This window comes from Manis javanica, unplaced genomic scaffold (assembly GCF_040802235.1).
Source record: "Manis javanica isolate MJ-LG unplaced genomic scaffold, MJ_LKY HiC_scaffold_25, whole genome shotgun sequence".
Taxonomy (NCBI): domain Eukaryota; kingdom Metazoa; phylum Chordata; class Mammalia; order Pholidota; family Manidae; genus Manis; species Manis javanica.
In genome coordinates this window covers 839577-867456 of record NW_027332171.1, presented here as the reverse complement: position 1 = coordinate 867456, position 27880 = coordinate 839577, and the positions used below count along the sequence as shown (strand labels likewise).

The 27880-nt window shown below is 46.2% G+C and overlaps 1 protein-coding gene across 7 annotated transcripts in view; it reads left to right on the top strand.

Annotated features, from left to right (window-relative positions):
• Positions 1-27880, top strand: part of STX3 (syntaxin 3) — a 41999-nt gene that overhangs the window by 5246 nt on the left and 8873 nt on the right. For all 7 annotated transcript variants that reach the window (XM_073228372.1, XM_073228371.1, XM_073228375.1 and 4 more), the window contains exons 2-8: positions 12467-12550; positions 21074-21173; positions 22737-22811; positions 23890-23957; positions 25330-25438; positions 26290-26363; positions 26526-26660. In XM_073228372.1, the coding sequence (XP_073084473.1) occupies positions 12467-12550; positions 21074-21173; positions 22737-22811; positions 23890-23957; positions 25330-25438; positions 26290-26363; positions 26526-26660 (645 nt within the window). The remainder of the gene's footprint in view (positions 1-12466; positions 12551-21073; positions 21174-22736; positions 22812-23889; positions 23958-25329; positions 25439-26289; positions 26364-26525; positions 26661-27880) is intronic.

Genomic DNA, 27880 nt, shown 5'->3' with positions numbered 1-27880 from the left:
ACATGGAGGCTTAACAACATGCTCCTAAATAATCAATGGATCAGTGACCAAATTAAAACAGAGATCAAGCCATACATGGAGACAAATGAGAACGACTCAATAGCTCCAAACCTGTGGGATGTAGCGAAGGCCATGCTAAGAGGAAAGTATATAGCAATACAGGCTTACCTCAAGAAAGAACAACAATCCCTAATGAACAGTTTAAACTCACAATTAAGGAACTAGAAAAAGAAGAACAAATTAGACGCAAAGTCAGTAGAAGAAGGGATGTAATAAAGATGGGAGCATAAATAAATAAAATTGAGAAAAATAAAACAATAGAATCAGTGAAATCAGGAGCTGATTCTTTGACAAAATAAAATAGATAAATCTCTAGCCAGACTTGTCAAGAAAGAGAGTGTACTCACATAAACAGAATCAGAAATGAAAAAGGAGAAATCACAATGGACACCACAGAAATACAAAGAATATTAGAGAATTCTATGAAAAATTATATGCCAACAAATTGGACAACCTAGAAGAAATGGACAACTTTCCAGAAAAGTACAACCTTCCAAGACAATGAAATTGAATTGGTAATCAAAAAACCACCTAGGAACAAAATGCCTGTACCAGATGGCTTCACAGCTAAATTTCATCAAACATTTAAAGAAGAGCTAATATCCGTCCTCCTTAAAGTATTCCAGAATGTAGAAGAGGAGGGAATACTTCCAAGCTCATTATAAGACCAGCATCTCTCTAAGACCAAAACCAGACAAAGACACCACAAAAAAAGAAAATTACAGACCAATACCCCTGATGAATATAGATGCAAAAATCCTCAACAAAATATTAGCAAACTAAGTTAAAAAATACATCAAAATGATCATCCATTATGACCAAGTAGGATTTATTCCAGGGATACAAGGATGGTACAATATTTGTAAATCAATTACTATCATATACAACATCATCAAAAAGGACAAAAATCATAATATCATCTCAATAGTTGCTGAAAAGGCATTTGATAAAATACAGATCCATTCATAAAACTCTTAACAAAATGGGCATAGAGTGTAAGTAACTCAACATAAAGGCTGTGTATGGCAAACCCACAGCCAACATCATACTTAACAGTCAAAAGCTAAAAGCTTTTCCTCTAAGACTGGGATCAAGACAAGGATGCCCACTCTCCCACTTTTATTCAACATAGTGCTGGAGGTCCTAGCCACAGCAATCAGATAACAAAAAGAACTAAAAGGCATCTAAATAGGTGAGGAAGAAGTTAAACTGTCACTGTTTGCAGATGACATGATATTATACATAGAAAACCCTAAAGACTCCACCTAAAAACTATTAGAACTAATAACTGAATTCAGCAAAGTTGCAGGATACAAAATTAATACACAGAAATCTGTTGCATTCCTATATACTAACAATGAACTAGCAGAAAGAGAAATCAGGAGAACAACTCCATTTATAATTGTATCAGAAAGAGTAAAAGTAGCTAGGAATAAACCTAATGAAGGAGGTGAAAGACCTATACTTTGAAAACTACAAGACGCTTATGAGAGAGATATAAAAGAAGACACCAATAGATGGAAATCTATCCTGTGCTCATGGATAGGAAGAATTAATATTGTCAAAATAGCCATCCTGCCTAAAGCAGATTCGGTGCAATTCCTATCAAAATACCAACAACATTCTTCAACGAACCAGAACAAATAGTTCTAAAATTCATATGGAACCGTGAAAGACCCCGAATAGCCAAAGCAATCCTGAGAAGGAAGAACAAAGCTAGGGACTTACAGACATGAAGAAAGGGGTATTGGTTACCAAAAGAGAGGGGGTTGGGGGGGTGGGGGTGAAGGGAGAAGTGGATTAAGGGGCACAGTAATTTGCAATCACAGCACAGTTAGGTCACAGGGAAGACAATAAATACAGCATGGAGAAGTAATGACTAGCATCACTACGTTATAGACGGACTGCAGTGGGTTGGGGGGTGAGGACTGACATTATGGGTAAATGTTGAAACCACTGTGTTATTTATGTAAAACCATCATAATATTGTATATCAATGATACTTTAATTAAAAAATAAGGTTTCATTTTTTTCCATAAGTATTTATTGAGCCCCTACTCTGTGTCATGTGCTTTGGATTGATTGTAAGCAAATCCTAACATTGTGATTTGAGAATATTGAGATTCAGTTTAAGCATCTCTTCATTGAGAATCCATCCTTTAGTGGTAAGATTTCTTCCTAGGCAGTGATTTCTTCCTCCCCTTTTCTCTCCCCAGGATGACTGATTCCCTGGGAGAGGTGTTTAGCTGTGAGCAGATCTGCAAGTGGAGCTGAGATGAGAGCGATAGGAGATTGAGTTGGGATTACAGACCCATCAGCCAGAGGCCAGAAGGGCAATGCTTGGAGAGAAGGGGATTAGTTTTATTTTTATTCCTGTGGGTGGGGGCAGGTGGGGACTGCAGCAGCCAGGGGAGAAATGTTCCTGTTGTCCTCTCTCCCTTTCGCTTTCATCAAAATTACAAGTAATTCTCCCTAACTGCAGCCTAGAATACTCTCTCTCCAATCCAGCAGCCACATGGGCTGTATATTGCTTTGCAGCAAAATGCTTTTCTTCTATTAATTTAGTGGGGGTTTTTGTTACCACAGAGTGGGCTTAAAACCGATTTGATGGATTGGACTCTGTCTCTGAGGTCCTGTTGTGACTAAGACTTTATGGCTCTAGTACTTTCACTGTATCAATTAGAGGGACAGTGACCATTTATCGAGCCACTGCTTAAGATTGGACAGGATTTGTGTTAGGTGCCTTACATATGCTGTCTCTAATCCTCTCAACCCTGCATGGTGAGGTGGTGGTTCCTATTGTTTACGCAGGGAATTGAGGCACACGTTCGATTGAAATCTCCACTTGGGAAGTGGTGGGATCAAGAATTGAATGGGTCTGTCTTCTTTCTATCACCCTACCCTGCCTTGCATTGGATCATCTCCGTGGCTGCACTGCTCCTCTGCAGATGCCGTATTCCTTTGGTGCCGCGTGCTAGTTATCTAGTAAACATTTGTCTATTGCCTGGTCAGCAACAGCTTGGCCCTTCTGCCCCCTCATTCATCATTATGACCTACTCTTTCCTCCGCATTCCCTGCGGGTTGGTGAAACTGTCCACATGAAGTGCCACGTTTCCTCAGGGCACCCAGAAATTGGCTGACAAAGCCGGAGGTCGCTGGTTCCATCCTCAAGGACAAGGATGGATGGGTTCCAAGTTCTGACCTAACCTCCTAGCCCTGTACATCCTGGAGGGCCACCCTTGTTCGGAAAGAGAGTGAAGGAGATGTGGATACCACAGTGGAAAGTCTAGCTAACCCCATATTTCCCCCCGACAAGGTCATATACATCCCTCTCAGCTCAGTTTGTGTGTCATCACTGCAGGGCAGCTTCCAGATCCAGAGCTGAGAGCTTTTTCCATGCCTTCCATGGGGCTTCCACAAACTCTTTATTTTTGTTGATATGTAAAAGCAGCCAGAATGTGATTTTAGAAGCTGCCTGCCCTGTGTGTGTTTCTCCCTGAGAGAGAGCGCAGACCACACATGCCTCATTCCCCGGTATTTCACTTCCCAGCCCATAGCAGGGAAAGCTGTAAACCCCAGGGTCAAGTGAATGAATGGGGATGTTATGCAAATCAACTTGCAGTCCCCCAGGGGCCTTATCGCCAGCCTCTCTAATACTAGGCCCCTCTGCAATTTTTGACTCCTCACCAATGTTCATTGTCCCGTCAGCTTGTTTTCTGGCATTGGGCTGTTACCATAGCAACGTTCCTGTCTGCAGACTGTGAGTAAAGTTCAACGTGAGATTAGTGGAGCGGATACTGTGTGAATATGTTTAGCTGTCTGGCTTAGGGCAGCTTGGTATGGCATCAGGTTTGCTTTCTAAAAAACTAACTTTTTATTCTAGTCTGACTTTAGATTTACAGAAGGGTCACAAGGATAGTCCAGAGAGGTTCTTCTCTACTCCTCACCCTGTTTTCTCCATCACTAACGCCATACATACCGTGAAACATTTGTCCAAATTGAGAAACTGATATCAGTACACATTACTGTTCACTAAATGCCAGACTTTATTTGGAGTCCCCTGGTTTTTCTGCAAACATCCCTTTTTCTGGACTCGGATCGGATCCAGGACACCACCTTGCAGTTAGTTGCCATGTTTCCTTAGCCGCCTCCAGCCTGTGGCAGTTTCTCTATCTTTCCGTGATTTTGATGACCTTGTCGGTGTGGCATCTGTTTTGTAGTGCTTCAGAAATGCGGCCCAGGTGGCCAGTGCTGCATGGTACAGCCCGGGTGGGGGCGTCGTGTTGGTGGTTAAGAGCAGGGCCCTCTCGCTGGCTGTCCAGCTCTGCCGACTCAGCTCACCAGCCGCGTGGAGCCCGGCCAGCTGCCCAGCTCTGCCGGCTCAGACCCTCACCGTGACCCATGTGACCACGTGCAGGTTGCTTGGCATCTTTATATCTTTACACTTTACTTTTCTCAGCTGTGACATCACAGGTTCCCCAGAAGATTGTTGCAGAGGTTTCATACCGTGGTAAATACAAAAAGCATTATCTGTTAGAGGAATCCTCAGCCCACTGTGGAGTGCTCAATGAATGTTACCTGTGGTAACTGTAAGTGAAGTCTTCTAGAAGGGTCACGTGGGGCAGGGGCTGAAAGGAAGTGTGGGGAGAAGGCGGGAGATGGCATAGAGAAGGTGGCATTAGTTCCTTCCTCCTTTCCGGGTCCTCGAGCCCTGGATGCTGTGTGGGTGCTGGGTGGGCACCTGAACTCCCCAGGGGGAAGCAGAAGGTATTGTTTATCTCCTTGGATGACCCTGGGATTTAAGAGAGCAGGAAAATGGGGTGGTCATCTTACCCCAAATGGCCTTCCTGTAGGTATCCTTGGTAGGTATCAATCCACTCGTCCTCCAAAGTTTCCCCAGGGAGTCAGCTTTGCACACATTCTCTAAAAGGCATCCATCCTCCCTAGGCTCTGCCTGGAATTCAGGCCAGACAGGACGCCCCGTCTTCTCCTGGGTGTATAGCTCCTTGTCCTAAGTGCTGTCATCACTCACCACACACAGTCGTAATGGCCTGGGTGCCTGTCTGCTTCCCAGCTGAGTCAATGAGGTCCTGAGAGCTGAGTTTGGGCTGCACCTCCAGCATGTATACTGTGCCTGGCATATGATAGCTGTTCAAAAAACACCGTTGGATGAATGAAAGAACTAATGGATCTGTTACTCTGCATGGGACCTTGTGGTGGAACATGGTGGTTGTGGTGGTTGGTTATGAGACCCCATGATCCCTCTCTAAGGTAATGTGCTGTGAACAATGGACTGGACCAAGGAGGGTTCCAGACCTGGCTTTGTTCCTTATTAGCTGTGTGATTGTGGATGACTTAATTTCTCTAACTGCAGGTTCATCTGTCCAGGTCACATCTGTCCAGAGGGCATTTTCCCCTCACCTTCCTTTCTTTAGGTGAACTTGCATCCCTTTTCTCTGCCCATTCTCTGCACCTAGCTTGGGTCCCAGAAGCAAATGCAGATAGGAATTAACATGGTATGTGGGGATGAAACTTGATGATTTTTGTGTCCAGCTAATATTGGCCAGGTATTAAGACATACAGGAAATTTCAAATTCCACAAAACACTAAGTCATGTAGTCCATGTTCCCTGACAGTGACATAGTGAAATTAGAAATTAACAATATAATAGTCCTCTCCATTTTACCTGCTTTGGAAACTTAAAAACAACTTTCTAAATAACTCTCAGTTTAAAAGGAAACCACAGTGGGAATGACAATTTAGAAATGCATGATAATAAGTAGTAAATAATCAAAATTTGAGGATGTAGCAGAACAAAATTCAGAGGGAGCTGTATTTCTTTAAGGGCATATAGTAGAAAAATGACTTCATTCAAATGAATGAACTAAATTTCAGTTCATTCTAAGATATCCATCACCTTCTGAGAACTGGCCTCAGAGTTGCATCTTTGGCAGAAACTGTAGAGAGGCAAAGCCTGATTCTCTGCCTCACGTGGCATGGTCTTGGGCATGTAACATGCACCAGCGTTGCTCTAAACATTTCACATGTATTAACTAATTTAATCCTTGTAACAGTTCTGTGAGCAGATCATTTATGTTACAAATGAGGAACAGAGAGGTTAGGTAACTTGCTTAAGATCACACTAAAGGTCAGAGCTGGGTTTGCAACTCAGGCAGTCAGATGTGTCTCTGTATCTCTACATGCATGCACATTGATATGATTATATGCACAGGAATCTTTTTCATTCATGTACATAGATTAGTCCAATTTACTTTAATTGACATTGCGGCATCCCCTGAAATAAGTGTGGGTGTTTTACTGAGCCAGAGTGGGAAGAGAATCTTCAGATGGAGAGTAGAGGGAAGGAACTGGAGCCCTGGGCTCCCACACACCTGCTTTTAAGTCCTAACGGTGCCACTTACTAGTGATCACTTTGGACACGTTATTTAACTTAAATAACTAGTTGCCTCATCTGTAAATGGGGAAAGTAATATTTGTCCCTCATACAGTTCATGTGGGAATTAAATATTTTTGAAATCACTAGAGTGTCTGCAACAAAATATATAGTATTTAGTGGTATTGTTCCAGCAGAATGTGTGGAGCTGGGGCACTGGGGACTTGGCTTTTATCCAATTGTCCCCTGACTCGCTGGCCTTGGGCTAAATCTGATAATGCATTTATTCCTCCATGTCTTCATCCAAACAGGGCCAACTGTCTTGTGAAATTGTTCAGCTCAAACATCTTGAGAGTAAAAGTGTAAGGCTCACCTGGGTATGGCTGTTGGTCAGTTTCTACTTGACTCATCTGACAAGGATGTTGGGGAAGGTGCAGTTCAGCGGAAAGGGGAAGTGTTCCCTTTGGGAGGGTTTCACTGGTAGAGAAAAGTGTGGGAGGGAGGATGGATGTTGGAGAAGGGCCATCAGCCTCTTTAAAAGGGGAACAGAGAACACCGAGTGCCTATTGAGAGCTGACACAAGTGTGTCAGAATTTCTGGCTCTTTTTAAAGAAGAGGGACTGGAAAAACCAGATGTTGGTCACTGTGTCATGAGCATGTGTCTGTGTGTCTGGACTCCTTGGAGGCAGTGGCGTTTGTCTTTGGGAATCCACAGACCCTCATCTGAGAGGGAGGCAGGTGGGGGAAGTGGGGCAGCGGGGACAGGGCAGATCACTTCACTGTCTCTTTGAATCAAGTTTATTGGTAGGAAAAGCTGGGTTGATACAGAGGAGTGTGTGTCTCCAGAGCAAAGAACTGTGTAAATGTGAAGGGGAGGAGGTGCAAGAATGTGCGCTCACTGCTTCTGCCAGGAGGGTCCTGCCTCACAGCCACAAATCTTTAATACCCCACTGTGGGAAATTAAGGACCAGGTGTCCCCGCCTAGTCCAGACAGCTGTTCCTTCTCTGCTATTATTTCCCTCACCCAGAAACTGTCCCTGAGGGCTCCTGGACCTTCTGTCATGTCCTGGGACCCCTCGTCTCCCCTGGGGCCTGGCACCTGTGGTAGGAACAGGATCAGAGCCAGTGAACCATGGTGGCCCCCGCATTTGGGATGGCTTCCTTTGTCCTCTTTTGTCCCTTTCTCTGTCCTGCTGTTTTGATTTGTAATGGTCCCTAGGGAATTGCTGATACTGTAAAATGTTGTATTAGCTATGTTTGAACTTGGGAAGGAGTGAGGGGACACACCATTCTTTACCTTTTCTTGAGAAGCCACCATTCATTCACTTCCATGGTTTCTGGCTGAGCTTGCTTGCTTCTTCCTCTTTTTATTTCCTTTCTTTTCTCTTGACAAGAGGACTTCATTAAAATGAACATTATATTCAGCCTTAGTGTATGATGCTGGTAAAAGTGAAGCTCTGCAGATTGAAGAGGGGGCAAGGGCCTCCCTGCGTGGTCTCCACTCTGACTCCTGTGGGTGCTGCCTGACCCATCAGAGGCATCCTGGGTTCCGCAAAGCCTCATGGGAAAGCCAAGCTCCTTCCTTGGTGAGAAGCCGAGGCTGCATGGAGACGAGTACTGTGTCCAGGGCCACAGCGCCTCTTCCCAGCCCAGCTTCCTAGAGGGCTAGGCTGCTGCTGTGCTGGTGGTCGGCTGCTTTGGGCAGGTGCCCTGGAAGACAGCCTGAGCCTGAGCCTGAGCCTCGACTGCAGATCAGTAGCTGGGAGACTGAATGAGTTAGAGCTTCTCTGACCTGCAGGTTCTCAACTCCAACATAAAGATGATGGGACTTGCTGACAAGGTGTGCGTCAAGCTGCTAGAGTGTTGTGGCCGTCTAGCACCTAGTAGGGGCACTAAAGTGACAAATATTTTTATTAAAGGAACTAATGAAGAGGGAGCCACAGCCAAATGGACCAAGGAAGAGAGAGAAGGTAGTGAGTGCTGAGTGAGAGAAATGGCTGTTTAAGCTGCCTCATGTTGCATTCCGGGCCCCTGAACTCCTCCCACTCTGTCCAGGGAGGAGGTTGTAGTCTGGCGCCCCTCACTGAAACGTGGGGCACATTTGAGAGGCAGAGGGTCGTGCTAGGTCCTGGGTTCTGGCCCAGAGCTGCCTCTGTCATTGGCAGCATCTCCCATCCCCTGGCCGGAGTGGCAGCCGGAGGGTTGGCCAGGGAATGGGGGAGAGGAAGCCGGTGGCTGGGCTCGTGGTTGGTTCTCTATCTCGTGGATGTTTTTACTGTGGCTGATGTTGCAGCTACTGTAACTAACGTCTTTTATTACCACACACGCCTTGATTCTCTGATAAAGATGCTGAAGTTCTCTTCTGGGCTGTGCTCAGTCATGTGGGCTGAAGATAAGAGCATTGTGTGCTTCCCTGGCCCTTGGGGTCCCTGAGGCCCCTTGGACTGTCAGAAGGGCAGGAGCCCTTGCCCCGGGGTCTGGTGGGTCCCCTTCTAGAGAAGCCTGGTTGTAGTTGTGGGGTCACGTGGCTCCAGATAACCAGTGGTAATGTTCTCTTCCTTGAATTTTCTGATCTGGACTCAAGTTTGTTGTTATTATTTTATGTTTTCGGAAGCAGCACACCACAGTGGGAAAACCTCTGCATGGAAGATGAGAATCAGGAAACCTGGGTTCCGTCCTGACTGTGTCAACACCTGTTTATTTGGTCTTGGGCCTTTGCCCGTCGGGAAGAGATTTTGAATCTGTAAGGCTGCATTCAACTCTAAAAGTCCTATATCTTTTTTTTCTTTCCTTTCCTGTTTAAAGATATTTAGATCCAGGTTAAAGCTATACATATAGGGAAGCTGATTTGGATGGATACAGTTGCTTAAGTGAGCTGTTACTATGTGCTATTCATTGCATTAGGAACTTAAAAATAGTATCTTATTTAATCCTCACAAAAGCTGTGATAGGTGCTATCATTCCTATTTTGTGGATAAGGAAATAGAGGCTCAGAGATGTTAGACCAGTTGTTTAAGGCTCAGTGACCAGTATGTGGTGGGCGAGTTACAGAACCTGGTTGTCATGATGCTGTGGAGTCCGTTTATGACTCAGCCTTCAGTGTGAGATCTTCCTGTGGAGGAGGAGAACTCACTCTTATAGACATCATGTGTTTACAGCTAGGTGATGGGGAAACTGACAGTTATTAGGTATTGCTTTGTACCCAGGATTGTGCTAGAAGTTTTCCATACATGATCTCTTCCAATCCTCATAAAATTCCTAAGATGTGTGGTGTTATTACCATTTACAGGTAAAAAGCTCAGAGCAGTAAGGGACTTGATTGAGGTCTCACAGCCAGTAATTGGTAAGGACAGGTTTTGGCCCTAGAGTGTAAAGACTTCTCTTTTCCCAGTTCACACTTTGTCTCACTGGAGGTGGACCTGCTCCAAGCCAAGAGATGTCCACCTTGGACATGGGGAATCTCTGTGAAGAATCCAGGGGTCTCAAAACTTTGTGTCATGGTGGAGAGCCAGGTGCCTGCCTCCCATGCTCAGCACACAGTTGTTCCCAGCTTCCAGAGACTTCCCTTAGTCCACCCCATGATGGTAGCCTCTTCCCACTGCCTTAGCACATTGCCTGTTTGAAGAAAATGGAATTGATATGCTCGGGTGTGTCAGTGTATGTGGGTGTATGTGTACTGGGGTAACTCCTAGTGTGGATCAGGGAGGTTCTTGGGAGATGGAGTTCTCTAGAGGCTGCTGAGGGCCTCAAGTGCTGGTGATAGTTTATAAAGGGAGCATCTTGTTTCCAACTTGAGAAACTGCTGGGTGAATCCACGCTGCTGGTCTCTGTGGAAGCTAGTTATTTAATCAGCTAAACTTGACTAAATTTCTGTTACCTAGCAAGTACATGGTAAGTGGTCAGTAGACGTGTGGAATAAATTAATTAATGACACGTGCAAGCAATTTTAATTGCAAGGGACAAAAGCTGATTCTGGATAAATGAATAAAAAAATACAAGTAGGATACTATTCAGCACACTGATAGAATGCCAGGAAAGTTCTGTAGAACCTGCTGGAAGCCAAGGGGTGGCTCAGGAAGGAAGGGGTTGCTCTGGGAACTACCAGACGTCTCTGTTGGGTGCTGCCGTTGGTTAACTCAGCTCTGTTCACTTCATGATTCACGTTCCTCAGGGAGCTTGGGTCATGTTTGGTAACCTTCCCAGACTCATGTGGGAGAAGGTGAAGGTTTATATTTGCAAAGGAAGGTGTTCTGGGCAGACATGCACACTCAGAGTATCTACTCTACTCTAGGTACATAAAGCAACCTGGAACCTCCAGGAGTTGATAGTCAATGAAGAAGGATAGATAAATAAGAGATCATTAATAGTAGGTGGTGAGGGATACTGTGGAAGTTTTGCACAAAATGCATTGGAAGAGTAGGTTTTAAATTTTGCCTGGAGAGGGAGTCAAGTAAGGTAGACATGGAAGCTTATTCAAGATCGAGTTTTAAAGGCTAAGTGAAATTTCACCAGCTGGATAAATGTTTTCAGGAAGAAGTCCCTGTGTACGAGTTCAGCAGTATGAAAGAATGGTGTGTACAGGAAATGCAAGGAGTTCCACATGCCTTGGCTACAGGGTACATCGTAGAGAGAGGAACATGCGCAGGGCCGGATCTTAAAAGACCCTGTGTGCTCTGTTAGGCCCTGGGACTTTTAATCCCAGAGGTGCTGTCATTGAATGACTAAGTGGCTGCAGGACATGCTCATAAGGTGGAGGATGATGAGTATGGGGCTGTAGCAGGGCCCTCAAATTCATCTCCTTTGTCCTGGCTGTTCAACTTGGGTTGCTGACAGTTCCAGACAGACAAGCCAGAGAATGAGATGATGGGGAGCTGGTCAAAAGAGGCCCCCCAGATGGCTGGAGAGTTCCAGATTTGGATGTGAATTCCCAGTAACTGCATCTACTGTTGCAGATTGGGGATGGTAGCTGGTAAAGAAAAGAGGCCCCTGGTGGCTTTCATTGCCCATGGAGTTCTGAGTGTTTGAGAGTGACGTGCATTCCCTTAGGAGGCCATAGGCCACTGAAGATTGTGAAGAAGCAGGGGTAGGGGGTTTACCCGCTTCCCGCCTCCACTGCCAACAGCCAGTTCTTCCTGGGCTGAGAAATGGGCAGTGGTCATGCAGCAGTCTGGGAAGAACATTTGGGAAGAATGTGGAAAAGCTCAGGCCCTCGCTGCCAGGTGGGAATGGAGGTACCTCCTTTAGATAGTCATTCTGTGATTTTGCAGGGGAAGATCAGAAATTAGGAAAGCTGGGGTCCCCAGGGATTGGTGGGGGGATTCGTCTTCCTTAAAAACTTGAGCTCTGCTGGAGTGACACACACTGCTGCTTGCTTTGCAGTGGCTGGCTTTTGAAAACAGGACAATCTTTGCTCCTGTGAGGACTTGAAGCAAGTGCTTTGGAAAAGTTGGGCTAGCAACTGTTCTAAAAGAGGGTGGGTTATGCATTTGAACACCATGGGAAAGGGTTAGAACATGGGGCCCAAATCCGAAAGAGGCTAGAGTGTGCCTGTTCCAAGTTACTTCACCTCTCCGTTTTAGGCTCCCTGACTGGAATGAGTTACACTAATGTCACCACTGCCACCAAAAACGACAACAAAATCTGGCGTTTATTGAGGACTTGACAGTATGCCAGGCACCATGCAAAAGTGGTTTTATTCATGATCTCTTTTATTTTTTATACAACCCTATGAAGTAGGTAACGTATTGCTGACGTTTTACAGATAACAAAACCTGGCCCAGTCAGGTTAGTAACTTGCCCCTCCTTCCCTCCCTTCCTTCCCCAAATACCCTGCAAAAAATCCCAAGTGGAGGAGCTGGGATTTCATGTGGCGTCAGTGTTTGCTACATCACGGAGTGTTACGGGTGTTATAGGACATTATGTATGTAAAGTGCTTAATACAGATGGAGCTCCTGGTCCTTGGTGAGCATCTACTGCTGTCAGCGATTTCTTGTGTTTTGTCGTCTCTCACAGAAGCAGCTGACACAGGATGATGATGCCGACGAGGTCGAGATTGCTATTGACAACACAGCTTTCATGGATGAGTTCTTTTCTGAGGTAGGCAACCTTCCTGTGTTTTTTTATGAATGTACATAATGAAACACCACTTCCTTAGTAAAGAATAAAAAAAACCCTGATCTTTCAAGGGTAGCAGAAGAAAGTCAGTCTTTTGCTGGGGTGGGGTGGCCAGACTTAGAAGTTATAAGCAATTCTTTTTAATACTTATGGGAGAGAATTCGGTTTTTAATCTTACTGAAGAAAGTAAGCAGAAGGTAATTATATATAATTACAGAAATGCTTTTAAAGATTTATGCTGCAAGAAAATATTTTAGTGATATCCTTTCCTGCCTAAATTACATAATTTAAATACAGAATCAACCATTGGGGTCACAGCCATGAGTGTAAAAAATAGTGCATCTTTAGGCCTAGATCAGATTTGTTGTTTCCAAGAATTCAGTCTCTTTGACTTAATTTCAGTGAAACTGAGAAACCAAGAAACTACCAATTAATGTTTTTGAGGTTCCTCAGAGGCAAAGATGGGTTGCCCATGTCTACAGATTCACATAATCTTTGATCATTGGAAACAATGCCCTGCTATGGTAGATGGGAACGGTGGAAAGAAACCGGCTGTACAGCCAGGTAGACTTGCGTTCAATTCTTAGCCCTGCTTCTGACCCGCTGTTGATCTTGTCAACATTCCTTAACACGCTTGGTTGGTTTCCTTATCTGCACATTTTGATTGAGAATATAATTCCCCACAGGGTTATTATGAGGATTAAATGGAGTAATATTTGTAGAACATTCAGGGTAGCATCTGTCGTATATGTGGTCAATGAATGATATTTTAACAAAACAAAATAAAACCACAAAAATTTCAGTCTTGGAAGTTTCTGCCACTCAACTATAGTTTCTTTGTTTAGGCTTTTATTCTTTTTTGCATCGTATTCTTTTTGCAGGGAGACTGGGTGCTTCCTGTCCTCTAGATTGCGGATATGGATGGATCATCCTCTAGATCTTGTCTAGATGGAGTGGGGCAGGGCTGATGGTTCGTGCCAGTTCATCTGTTAGAATAAGTGGGTTTAAGAGCCAACTTGAATGGGTGCTGGTCTGACTGGGAAGCTGGCTGTGAATATTCCATAAATCCTTACTTTCTCTGTGGGTGGGTCTGTTCTTTTGGTCAGGGAGATGTAGTGAGTTTTGTGAGTCCAGTGTTGTTCCAGGTGTGGAGCAAGGAAGGAAAATGTCTTTCTGTTCAGTGGTGCGAATGGACTTAAGGAGATGTTTGATGTCATTGTAAGTGTCCCTCTGATCTTGCCTTGGAGACCAGTACATTAAAGACCTTCTTCCCTAAGATAAAGAATCTTTGCGGATAACCATATTCTTCCTCTTCCCTTAAACCAGTAAAAGGGTCCCTGAGAGGCAGTTTTCCTTGTGAGGGTGAGAATGGTGGGCTTTGGCCTTCAAGACACCTGAGTCCATCCTCAGGCATTTACTAGCAGTTGGTCTTGGTCAAGTCACCCAGGCCATCCTCCACTGAAAATTGCAAGGTGCAGGTGAAGTCATAGGACCAGTGTGTTTTCAAGCAATGAAGCACTAAAGATATGTAATTATTTCACCTATGAAGAAACCTGGATTAGGGGTGGTGCCTGGAGCAGAGGTGTTGGGCTCCTAGGTTAGTATCTCTGTCATCCTCTTGGCCTTTCTCTTGGGCTTGAGAGATGCAGTCTGTTCCGATTAGCTGTTGGCTATCTGACAAATCGCCCCAACAGTTAGTGGTGTAAAACAACCAGGTGTAATGCTGACAGACTCTGTGGATTAGGAATTCAGACAAGGCATAGTGGGGTTGGATTCTTTTTGCTCCATAATTTCTGGGGGTTTAGTTGGGAAGACTTAACAGTCAGAGACTGGAGACTGGAATCTTCTAGACAGTTCTTTATTCAAACATCTGGTGCCCGGAGTTGGGTGACTTAAGAGAAAGCTCAGCAGAGCCTGTCATTGAAGTACCTACCCTGACCCCTTTCTTGGGCTTGGGTTCTCAGCATGGCCAGCAAGGGTTGCCTATGTGCTATGTGCATGTTCAGATCTCCAGCTATGGAAGTCAGAAAACACATCACTTCTACTGTAAATCTGTTGTCGTAGCAGTCACAGCCTGCCAGGTCAAGAGAGCAATATGTCAAAGGAGGAAGCGTTAAAGAATTTGTGCCATGTTTTAAGACCATCGAGTCACAGCTCCATTTGGCATCACCCTGCACCAGCATCACAAGCAAGGGGGAAGCTAGAAAAGTCCAAACATCCTTTTATCAAGAAGGAAAGCTACCAAAACCCTCCAAGCTGACTTCCCTTTGTGGCCCATTGACTGGCAGTGGATAACCTAGTCATGGCCACTCTTAGCTGTGAGACAAGGAAAGCGAGTACTTAGCGAAGGGACAGGATTGCCAGGATTGCCATAGAACCTGTCATGATTAATCCTTTGGGGCTGGCAACATTGTTGCCCAAATTTCTGTTAATAAGAAAAGGCAGGCAGGGTCTTGGGGGGATGGCTTTTTGGTGGATCAGTCAAAGTGCTTACTGATGGCAGTATGAGATGCAGAAAGGCTTTTGTGATCAAATAGGTCTGTGAATGCTTCATACTCTTTTCCTCCTTTGGAGATTTAAAATGCACATTATTAAAGGCTCTGAGAAAACCTGTAATAAGGAAACCAGATTAACTTGACTATGTCAGCATTTATTTTTCACAGAACTCGTTCACAGTCATGTAACTTTCATTAGGAGTGAGAAATGAATACATTTTGGAGTCTGTTCTGATTGGAAAATGCTATTATAAAGTTTTCTTCTTTGGATGTGCTTAAAAAAATCATCTATTCGTTCAACAAACTAACACTGAGTGACACCATGAGCTTGGCACACTGATGATATCTAGTAGTTCAAGGTGAGCAGGGCATGGTCCCAGCCTTGGAGGATATCTGAGTCGGGACTTCTCGCTGGAGCAGGAGTGGACAGGGTGCGGGCAGAGTGCTGTGGAGCAGCGCCTGGTCAGGGTTGCTGGGAGGTGAGCAGAGGCGGGCAATCCTGAAAGCATGGGGATCTGCTAGGTAGGTTTTGTTTTTTTTTTTTGTCAAAACTAGGAAGCCCAAAGTGGATGTAACATGGGAATCTAGGCATTAAGGCAATTACATATCTTTATCATTAACTTTTCTTCTAAGTAGAATGTTTCTGTGACTAGGTGAACTTCTGGGCTCTTCGAATCGGCAGGCAGGAAGCCCTTGCCCATTTTTTACCTATTGGCTCTTGGGTCCATTCCCCACCCTTCCTGTGCTCTGCTCTGTATTGCAGGGAACTCATTTCCCAGGTTCCCTTGCCAACTGGCTTTTGGTGTGTTTGACCCTGGGGAGGCGCTGGCAGAAGACTCAAAGAGGAGGGAAGAGGCCGTGGTTTGCTTCCCCAGATGTGTCTCCTCCATGGCCTCAACCTTCCCTGGGTAGACTCTGTCTCCATGGCCCTTGGCCGTAGGTGCTGGTGACCTGCGGTTCCTCTTTGTCTCTCCAACCTGGTGTTGCTTATTTCCAGAAGGCCTCCCCCTCCCCAGTTTGGCTTCCTGGCTCTTCCATCCCTGGGGAAAGAATGCCCTCTATTCTATTATTTTGGCCAAAAAAAACTGTAGGTTTTTGTTTTACTGACTAAATTTTGAGTGACTCAGAGCCCAACTATGCTTAATTGATTTGAGGTTATTGTCTAAGAATAGTGGTTTTCACTGGTCAGTGCAACTCTGAGATCATTCGTTTCTTTTATTCATCAAAGGAGGGTGGAAACACTGGTCTAACTAATGTATCACCAGTCTTGATAAAACTCTTAAGGGACTTGATTCTATTGCCCCATTGACTGAGGCTTCTCTTTCCTCTTTCTTGGCAATGTTTGTTTTCCAATGCAAAGATGCAAACAAGTTGACAAGGGCTTGACTGAGAACTTCAAATACGAGGGCTGCTTTGGATTATCTGTTTTGGGGGAAAAGTAAAGGTGTGTGAACTGTGAAAAGGAGGAATCATTTATCTCCTTAAAGGAGTGGCACATAATACTTTTCAATAGGTACATGTGCAGGAATTAAGGCCTAGCTAGATGTACGAGGTATATGAGAACTTAGGGGAGACAGAGACCAACTCTTAAGTGGAATGGACAACGCCTTCTGCCCTACACAATGGCGATCTGCCAGTTCCCCAAAGTAGTACCTCCTCTGCTTTCCATTGTCCATTTAAATTCCACTGGCTTATTAGGTCCCAGGGGGGAAGAGGCCATCCATGCCTTGAAAGCAGCTGCCTCCTTTAGATGAGGGTGATAGGATGATGCAGTAGTTGGGGTTGGTTCCGTGGGGCAACACCCCCTGGGAAGAGCGGCTGGTTGACATGCTGCCCTGATTTCCTGGGCTGGCTGCTGATGACCTCACAGAGCTTTGTGTTAACATCAGGATGGCTCTGAAGATTAAATGAGATGTGCTTGTAAGGACACAGTGTAGCACCTGACCTGCAATAAATGTGTAGTAATTGCTGGCTATTTTTGTTTTTAACATTATCATCATCTCATTTACTGAGTGTGCACTTTGTGTTAAGCACTTGACATGTTTTACCTCATTTAATCCCCACAGAAACTGTAGAAAGTAGGAACTATGACAATGCTCCTTTCACAGAAGGGGAACTGAGGCTTATTCAAGGTTATAAACTGCTAAGAGGTGGAGCTGAACCTTGAACCCTGTGTGCTTGGTTCTTATTTTCTTAAATTATACTATCTAGATTGCCACATTACTGTCAAATTATTGAAAAATACATTTTAAGGAATAATAATAGACAGTGAGACTGTTTTAGCTGCAAAATAGCAGAGGGGGATTTAAAAATCTTGGATGGTTCCCTCGATCGCCGGTGTTTCTTGAGTACTCCTTGAGTACAAGGCTCTCTGTTGGGAGCTTTGGTTAGAAAACCAAGAAATAAGGGCATGATCTCAGAGAAGGGCCTGAGCCAGGCTCACAAACAGGGGTCGAGTACTTGCATTAACCTGACACAAGCTGGAAAACACGTGGATTTGAGAGAGAATATCGAGGAGCCTTCCATAGGTGGGTCTTGCACCATTACCTGGTTCAGGAGACAGACAGGCGTTGGTATTAACAGACGCCTGGCTTCAAACCTCTTTTTTGCCTCTTTCTGCAGTATGACCTTGAGTGAGTTCTCTACTTTGAGCTGCAGTGTTTTCAGGCATAAAAAGGAGACAGTGATGGCAACCTCACAGAAGTACTTGTTTCTGATACAGGGATAGTTAGATCAGTTTTTGTTCTCAGTCTGTTATTATACAGGGCAGTGTCAGAATATGTAAAGCAACCTCAAACAAGCACACAAATAGCCCTTGAGCTTTTAGCTTCAGCACTTGTAGATTTCCTAGTAGGTCCCCCACCCCACCCCATGATTCTTTGGTTATCTGGCAAGTGCACAAAAGGAAATGAATTGCATGTAGCTGTCACCATGAAATACTCAGAAAGTCATGATTGAGGAAAACCAACACTACACTTCCAAGAAAAAAAGGACACAAAGTTCAGGAAAGGAAAGCTACGTGACTGGCCATTTGCCCATCCTGAAGTCCTAAAGGGGTTCTGTGGTGTTTTGGTGAACTGGCTGAATCACTAGATTATTAAGTCAGAATCCCCCCAAAATGCCTCCAAATGGTGAGCCTGATGAGGACAGGGGAGAGAGCAGGTACATGGGGTGGAGCCAGGGTGGTGGTGGTGGGTGCCCCCATGCCCCATGCCCTGAGTCCTACAGGCAGGTTGAGGACAAAGCCCCCAGGGCTGGAGGAGCCACCGGGCCAGACTGTCCTGCAAATGTCTGGAGCCACTCTGGGCTTGGGGTCCAGTAGGCTCAGCCTGGAAGCTTCCTCTCTTGTTTTTTCTATCACTGACCCAACTGTGGGTTAGGACGCTCTTCAGTTTATGAAATAATCTTCCAGAATATATTTTCTAAGACATCCAATCCATTGAGCATGCAAAATCTAATGCCTGTGGTGTGTTAAAATATGTTAAATACCTTTTAAAATGGTTTGTGCATTTTATTCTAGAAGGCCTTTTCTCAGTCCTGTTTCATAGTGTAATTGCTTTAGCAAGACAGTCATGTGATGCAGATGGAAACATGGTTGATGCAATGGCAGTTTATGAGTTGTAAGAGGAACTAGGTTTTGCTGTGAGGTATAAAGGGGAAGGGGGGGGATGGTGGCAATTTCTGGATCACGCAAGGCCTGAATCTGAGGTGGTGACACCTCTGGAGACTGCCAACATTTGTGGGTGGTAACAGAGGCCATCTTTGTAGTTGGCTAGGCTTGGGATTCTGCTAAAAGTGGGATAGTATAGAGAAGCCAAATAATTAAGTCTGCAATATAATGGGAAAAGCATCCCAGTTGGAATCTGGACAGCAGCACTGTTTGGGTGATTCCCCTACCCTTGACTATGTGACCTCTGACTTCTTTGCCTTTGCCCTTTAGTTTCATCATTTGAATAATGCCCCTAAGGCAATACTGTGGATCATTTTGCCAGCTGTTAAAGTGCTTCACAAAGGTGTGGGCAGCTATTTGTATTTACACTCCAATGATACTGTTACACTGAATTGTATTCTCCACCTCTAAAGTGAGTGTTTCTACTCTCAAACTATGGTATGGCAAACCAGAAGATTTGTACAGGGTACATATCCGCTGCTCCCTGGCAAACATACCCATCTGGGGGTTAGGGAACTCAGATTTATTTCTCTTGCTTTCTCTTTAATTTGGAGCTATCACCAGGTTTTTAAAAACAAGGGAATTATTCACTGGAAGAAAGGCATGCAGAAAGCTGCATACTGAGTTGTATTTTCCTTGCATGTCTGATGTTAAGACCCCACTGTCTGCCATCATGCAAGATCTCTGTTGGTTAATTGTTGTAGTGCTGACACACCCCTCATTTTGGAGGTGAGGCAGATATTCACAGTGGGGTTGAGGTCTCTTAATCCTGGGCTGCTTCCACATGGCAGGGGCCTCCAAAGAGGTTGCTGAGGCAGTGTGTCTTGCTCACACAGCAGCATCCTGATAGCATTCTGTCTGGGAATGAATGGCTGCTGGAAGTAGTTTATGATATGCACTTGCATAATAAGGAACCTCAGAAATGTCCAGAAGTGCTCTACAGCTTGAGCATTTGGGTTCTGATGATTTGTGGGTAGTAAGAAGCATTCCACCGGAACATATGTCCCAGAGACGCCCAGGCCATCTCCTGAGGTGGTCATTGCTTAGTCCCACTCTTTTTTGTCTCTTTCTCTTTTTCTGTCTTTCTCTTCCTCTCATTCACTTTGTTTTCTTTCTTTCTTTTTAAATACTCATGTTTACAGTTTATTGCAGTGAAAGGACACAGATTAAAATCAGCAATAGAAAAAGGCACAGAGGGCAGGGTCCTGGAGACACCAGGCACAAGCTTCCAGTTGTCCTCTCTCAGTGAAGTCATGCAGACTGTACATAATTCTCCCAGCCACAATGTATGACACCACGTATGGAGTGCTGCTAAGCAGGGAGGCTCACCTGAGCCTTGGTGTCCAGAGCTTTTAAGCATGTGTGGCTGCCCTTGAGACCAACCTTAGTCTTCAGCCTCTCCAGAGGTGAAGCTGATAATACCTGTGGCCTAAGGGCCCCAGCTTAAATCACAACAGTAGCATAAACAACGTTTATTGTTTGGCTAGTCCAAGGCTTCCAGGTAAAGAAAGACACTCTTATCAGGCAGGATATTCCAAGAGCTTAGAGGTTACTTTCTTAGAGGTTCCAAGAGCTGAGCAACAGTCAAAAATTCTTTGGAATGTGCAGGGTTTAGACAACCTAGACTTGCTGAGTTAACTCTTTACTGCATAATAATTTACAACATGTTTCTGATGCCATGGGAAATTGGTTTTGTATTTTGTTAATTTTTTTTTTCCATGGAAGTAAACCTGAAGAACACTGAAGTAATATTTATCTTCCTCTTCATCCATAAGCAATCATTTCTTTGTGTCCAACAGTTAGCAACATTTTGCCAAATGGTATGAAGGAAGTTGATTTTGTATGAGGAGTTGTTACGTCCATGGGATTTGGCGGTCATCACGGAGTGGCTGCCCTTCCTCTTATTCTCTCCGTTTTTCACTCCCCAGTGTTCTTCTCTCCGTCTGGGCCCTTTCCTTCTCCCATCCTCCCCCTCTGCTGTTGTCCTTTTGGGGGTGGCTGAAGGACTGCTCCGTAGGTTTGCAGGCCCTTGCTTCCTGATTCTTCATGGGTTTTCCTGGCTGTTCTTGACTCTGGCCTGAATCCTCCGGTCCGAAGTGGGTGACTGTACCCCCTCAGAAACGAGGAGTGTGGACTTTCAGTGACAGCTCTGTTGAGGTTAGTTTATCTGACTCTGGGAGGGGTGCTCACTGGGCAGCACAAGACTTTTAAACTCATCGTTTGCTTCTATAAACCCAGGAGGTAGGCAGGTTTCATGAGGTAGCTCTGCTTGGCTTCTGTCTCAGTCACGGGTATAGGCTGCCTCTCTGGTGACAAAGACTATTATCTTTCTGATTATAGATCGAGGAGGCTCGACTCAACATTGACAAGATCTCGGAGCATGTGGAGGAGGCTAAGAAACTCTACAGCATCATTCTGTCTGCACCAATTCCAGAGCCAAGTGAGTGTTTACCCTGAGCTGAGTCACCCCACGATGACCCTTGGCATCGGGGCCCAGCCAGTCGTGGTTTCCTCCCTTCTGTGAACAGCAGGGGAGTGTATGAGTTACTTTACCCTAATGAGACATATTCTCTAGTCTCGTTCATCCCACCTGAGCTCATACCTGAGCCCAGCCAGCCAGCTCTTCTCCTCGGGGGCCCACTTCGCCCAAGCCAGACTTTCCTCTTCTTCTTGGCTTGTCTGTCTCGTGACCAGCGATGACTCTTACTTCTCACATTCCTCATCTCTGTCCCACTTTGCCTCCAGGCTTTGTGCCACTTCCCCTGCCCCGAGATCAAGTCCATTTTTTCCCCATGAGGTGTTCAGGTTCCCCAAAATGGTTCAGGTTCACACCAATTCCTCCCGTGTCTAAACACCACTGAGGCAAACTTACTTCCCCCTAATTGTTTCACATTATTACAGTAGGGTCTAGGGCTGTTTTTTAGGTTCCTTGAGGACAAGGAACAACCCTGATACTGTCGTTTCACTCTTTAAACTTATCAGTGATTCTCTGTTACCCAAAGATTAAAGTTGGCATGTGTTAGCAGAGCGCACGCAGTTGTCTCGGTCACGTTCCTGCTGTCCTCTCCACCCTTTTTTCCTGCCTGCCTTGCCCCTGCCACCTACACTTTAGCCACACTAAGCTTTGGCTCTGCCCCAAATGCCTCTTGGCCCCCTCATGTCTTTTCCACGTTGTTCCTGTTCCCTGAGACTCCACTCTTTGCCTCCTTTCCACCTGCTTACCTCTTAGTCCTTCTTTGAGATTTAATCCTCCTATCATGTGTCTTTAGAAGCCTTTCTAGATCCCTGTGGGCTGTGCCAAGGGCCTCTTTATAACCACCCATGTGTCCCCACCAGAACTCATGCTTCACTCCACACGGCAAGTTAGAACTGCTGATTTTTTGGTCCCTCATCCCCCACTAGACTCTGAACACCTTGGAGGCAGGATCTGTATCTTCTCCCCAATGTCTTAGTTTTTAGCTCACTTCCAAGCTCGCAGGAAGTGCCTGAGAGTGGTTTTGCTTGAATGGTCATGGCTCATAATCATTTGCTCTATTCACTGCAGGACAGCATTGTGTACATAGTAGGTTGTCATAAATATTTGCCTGATTCTAGGTTGATGAGCCTTGATTGAAATCTGCTTTTCTCAGAGGTCTTAAAAAACTCTTTCCCACCTTCTGAGCTAAAGCCGTTTGTCATGGTAAACCAGGTGATTTCCTCTAAAAGCAAGGTTCTCAACATTTTATGTGCTGGAGAATTACTTGGGGAGGCTTGTTCAAGGCAGGTTGTAGGGATCCAACTCTGGGTGTTTTTATTCTGTAGATATGGGATGGAGTGCCTGGAAGATGCCTTTTTTAAATAAGCTCTCTGTGATTCTGAGGCTGGGTGTCGGGGGAGCACAACGGGGTTGGTACTGCTTTGGGCGGTGGTGCTTGAGAAGGCTCCCCACCTCCTCTCAAACAACAGTTGTTGTTGCACACAAAGCAATTAGTCTTTTCTAACAGGTTCTGTCTTTTTTATCCAGAGACCAAAGATGACCTAGAGCAGCTCACGACTGAGATCAAGAAAAGGGCCAACAATGTCCGGAACAAACTGAAGAGTAAGCAGGGAGCAAACCCCCCACGCCTGCATCCACCTCACAGCCACCCGGTCCAACCCCTCCGGACCAAAATGCATCCTGATGAAAATGCCACTCTGTTCCGTCTTTGCTTGTGGTTTGCGCACTGTCCCCGGAATGACTTATGATAGCCCCAGAAATTTTACCTGTCCTTGACTGTAGTTGAAAGGGTCCAGATTGAAGTTAGATGAGAATTAAAGGTGCTTTCAGCTCCTGAGCAGCTCTGTGACTCAGTCCTCCCACTTAGTCCCTGGACTTTCTCTTACTGTCCCTGCTTCCCCAGCACCACATACACTTGAAGAGTAATGCTAGAGATAGATGCATGCAAGACATTGTTATTCAGCCTACAGACATTGCTTGGGGCCAGGTCTGCAACCCCACCCCTTTAGTTGAGAGCGGTGTTCAGTGAAGCCACTGTCATAGAGTCAGTTCCCTCCTGCCATGGCTGTAGCCCGTGTTCTTGCCCAGTTGTAGCTGGTGAATGCATGATATTGGTCAGAGGGTGAAAACAGCATTACTTTGCCTAGTTAATTATTTCTTTTCAAAAAACAAATCGCAGTACCTATATTCATGGGGATGGAGGTGGGGGTCATTAGTAGCAACTTCCCTTAATAGCATTAACTGTGTGTCTGCTACTGTGCAAGCCATTTGTACATCCTCGTCCTGTCTTCACATCAGTGTTGTGAGGGACACACTGTTATTTATTGCGTTTTGCAGATGAGAGAACAGGAACTCTAGGGGAGGCTAAGTGGCTTTCCCAAAGTCACACAGCTAGTAAATGACAGGGCAAGGATTTGAGCCTAAGTTTATTGGTGATGAAGACTCCTGCTGTGAACCTTGGTGCCAAGATACGTGCAGGGAAGACCTGGTCATGGGAAAGGGCGTGGAGTGCAGATCCTGTGGCTCCCACGGGGGCTGTCCTTTTGAGGTCGAGTCTGCCTGCTGTTCCATCTTCACGGGCTGGGTGTGGGTCAGTGAGCGAGGCGGTTTGCATCGAACGGTGTGTTTCTTGGAAGAGAGGAGCACTTGTGTTGCTGGAATGACCTTCCCTCCTCTGCAGGCATGGAGAGGCACATCGAAGAGGATGAGGGCCGGTCATCCGCCGACCTTCGGATTCGGAAATCCCAGGTCAGATTTTTCCGTGGCCAGCAATCAGCTACGCCAATCTTTAATTAAGTTTTTTCTTAGCCATGGTGTCTTAAAAGAATGCAGTTCTTATGTGGAACTCAGTTTGAAGCCCTGGCGAAGGGGAGCTGCCTGGCTGGCAGGGACAGGGCTGGAGTCCCGTCCTTTGGCTGCTCTCTCACCCTTTTCTCTGTGGAGGCCCCTGGAGAGCTTTCTGAGGCTCCCGCGAGCACAGCTGGGGATTTAGTGTGTGCGTGTCATCCAGGCGAGGAAATGGAGGTCTCCTCCCTGCCTCCTCTGGCCACTCGTTGTCCAGTTGGGACTTGGGCTCTTTGGTGGTCATCAAAGCTGTGACCTTTGTCCTTAAAGAGCTGGCATGACATTAAAGCGGCATAAGGAAATGATTACATAAGACCCAGCAGGATAGCAGTGTAGGGAGACATAATGAAATGCGTGGTATTCTCAGCATTCAAAGGTCTTGGGGTAGCCAGAGGAGGCTGGGCCTTGGAGGGGCCAGGAGTGTCAACACAGACAGGCTAAGAGGTAGAAGTTCCCTTTGGAGGCATGGGGGCAGGAGCAGGCTGTGGTGTTGGTGGCAGTAGAGGCAGGGATGGAGTGAGGGGCTGACATGAACAGGACATCCTGTCTAGAGAAAACAGTTGGTAGTGAGAGAGTGGACGTTGAATGTTCAGTAGAGATTGTGGAGCCAGAGGTCTTTGAATACATGTGGAGGAATTCGGATATGATCCAGTGGCCTGCATGCATTTACTTAGGCTTGCAGTCTGTTAGGAAGATAACCTGGTAGCTGTATGAAAGCCGGATCAGAGTGGAGAAGAAGCAGAAGGCAGCTGGGTCTCCAAGGAGAAATCTGTAGTGCTTGATGCTGAGAGGCGGGCAAGGAAGAAAAATTACTGTGATTTGAGTTTAGGCACCCAGGGCTGTTGAGGGAATGCATCTAGTTAAAAGCAAGAAAACTTGGGGAAATCAGTTGTGATAAGAACTCAAGGATCTTTGGCAGTTATTGGATGTAGGAAGGGAGTCTGGCAGCATTAGGAAGCACACCAAGGGTAGTGGCTGTAAAATACTGCTAGTCCGGGTGGATGCAGGGCTCTGAGATTCACAGAGGCCTCCTTTGGCCTCACAGTTACCATAGGCGGTCAGCAGGGCAGACAGGCAGATGCTGAGCACATGCTTTGGGAAGCCCACAGACTCTCCCAGGTGTGTCAGTAAGCCGAAAAGTCGCGTCTTAACCCTGGTCTTCTGATTCAAAGTCCAGAGGTGCTGTAGACTAGGCTGTCGGGCGAGGCAGGGGAAGTTCCGGACCTTCCCGTCCCTCACCTCCTGGGGGCTCATGCAGTCGACATTGTCCCCACAGCACTCCGTCCTCTCCCGGAAGTTTGTGGAGGTCATGACCAAATACAACGAGGCGCAGGTGGACTTCCGCGAGCGCAGCAAGGGGCGAATCCAGCGGCAGCTCGAAATCAGTACGTGTTTGAGGCTTTGCGTGCGCCCATCAGCTTTTCCTGCCACGGGGTTGCCCGTCTCAGGCTGGGAGACCCAGGAAGGAGCAGTGACCCTGCTTGTGGCCAAGCCCAGGACGGGTGTTAAGGCATCAGTGCCTCCGGGTGCTGCGTCCTAGGCTGCAAGGAGGCAGAGTGTTTATCAGGCCCAAGTCATTTTATTCCTGTGGGAGCCAGCAATTCCTCATACACAGAAGGGAAATGCTTGCTATGCAGTTGCTCTCCTGTACACTCAGGACATCTTTTTGTTGTCTGACAGCAAAGAACATTTATGAAGTAAAAGGTGTGGCACTAGATGCTGTGAGGAATAAAGACATTAATAAAGCCATGCCTTTAGGAATTTAATAATAACGCGGGGCCCTGCAGGGTGGAATGTGCTTTAGCACAGGACCTGTGTGAATGAGAATGTAGTCAGAGAAAAGCAAGTGTGTGCAGGGGGGTGGGCTGTCCTGCCTGGGAGAAGGGTGCGCTTGGGGAGTGTGAGGTTGCGATGGATGAGGGTGGAGGGCTCTGCCGGGAACCGGCTTCTTGTCCCATGTTCCTTGGGCTCTGTGGCAATGTGAATGGGGCCAGTAAATGTTCTGAGCTGAAAAGGAATGTGATCAGATATGTGCTTCAGGAAGGTAGTTGCTGATGGTGTTCAGGATGGATTGGACTGGGGGAGTATCAGAGGAAAGCGAGTCAGGAGGCTCAGGGGGTGTGAAGTGAAAGCTATGGTCTATAGAGGGAAGTTGCCATATCCCTAGTTGTCAGGGAATTTTTGAAATGGTGTGCTTTGATCTTGTATTTGGTGCTCTTCCGTTTTTGTTTTAAAGCCGGCAAAAAGACGACAGATGAGGAGCTGGAGGAGATGTTGGAGAGTGGAAACCCTGCCATCTTCACTTCTGGGGTGAGTGCCTCGGGAGCTGGGGTGCACGCCCTGCTCGAGGAGCACAAGGCAGCATGGGTGTCTCTGTGCTGAGTTAGCCAGTGGAGGGTGGGCTGCGGTGGCAGGAGGCTGCGGCCGCCAGGGTGGTGGCTGATGGGCGGTCTCTATGCGGTCCTGTCGTAGATCATCGACTCTCAGATTTCCAAGCAAGCCCTCAGTGAGATCGAGGGACGGCACAAGGACATCGTGAGGCTGGAGAGCAGCATCAAGGAGCTTCACGACATGTTCGTGGACATTGCCATGCTGGTGGAGAATCAGGTAACCGGCAGCGGGTACCTGGCAGCGGGTACCGGCAGTTGGGAGGGGCAAGCCCTGGGCCGCCTGAGAAGGGCAAGGGATGGAGAAGTGGAAGGTGGGGTGGGGTGGGGTGGGGTGGGGTGGGGTGGGAGAATCATTGGGAATTTGCCTGGTGGAGAACAGAACCCCAGGATCCCAGGGAAAGGGTGCACTCTGGAGTGCTGACACTTTGGCCAATCTCAGCCTTGTCATTACTGCCTGGAACTGTGGCCTGGCAGATACTTCTATTTAATATGGGGCTCGATGTGCTTGGTGAAGTGCCGAGCTCCCAAAGGCCTCAGGACTTCTCTCTCATTTTCTAAAAAAAATTAAGAGATATGAGTTCTTCATGAGGACACCTTAAAACAGTTTCCTGACATGAGCTACTTCACTGGTAATGTTAAAAACATCATCATTTCCTTAGTTCACCGTGAAGAGTTAGATTTAACGGGTTCTATTTTTTCCCATTTTTTGTTTCTTCCTTCTGTTTTTCTTAAAAATGTTTACACTTTTGGCAAAGGAATAAGAGGCGACAAAATAAATGAAGGCCAGCAAAATAGTGTTTATCGAAAACTTGCAACATGCACGGTGCTGCATTTGGCAGTTTGTTGAGGTGCTGGGTGCACCTGCTCAGGGACGCACCTGCTCAGCACGTTGGTTTCACAGTCAGATGGTCCTCAGTCCTTATGATACAGTCACATGTGCCACAGGGTCTTGGTGTCATGTCCCTGTTCCCATGGACTTCCAGCCTCTTTGCCACCCAGAAAGGATTGAAAACTGCTTCCTTTGTAAGATTGTAAAACCTAACTGAAGTCTGAGCGCTGCCTGGCTGGTTTTTGACACCCGCTTCCGGCCCAGGTGCCTTTCCTCCACCCCCTTCTGGCCTTTGAGACATTATCGTAAGTCCCCCATCCCCACTCTGCTTTCTTTCTCCCCGTACTGCCTTGCCGAGGAACTGGTGTGAGATTCAAGTGATGGTAAGTGCCTTTTGACTTGGGTTGAGGAAGGTCTAGGCAGAGGAGGGGGAGTCCCTTCCTAAGATGCCCAGAAATTAACTGGAGTGACCAAACCTCCCATCAGAAAGTAACAACGGGGATGGTTGGAAATCTTATCTCTTAATACCCAAACAGATATAAGATATACACTATTAATATAAGATATACACTATTAATAACTAATAGTGTAGTTATTAAGATACAAGA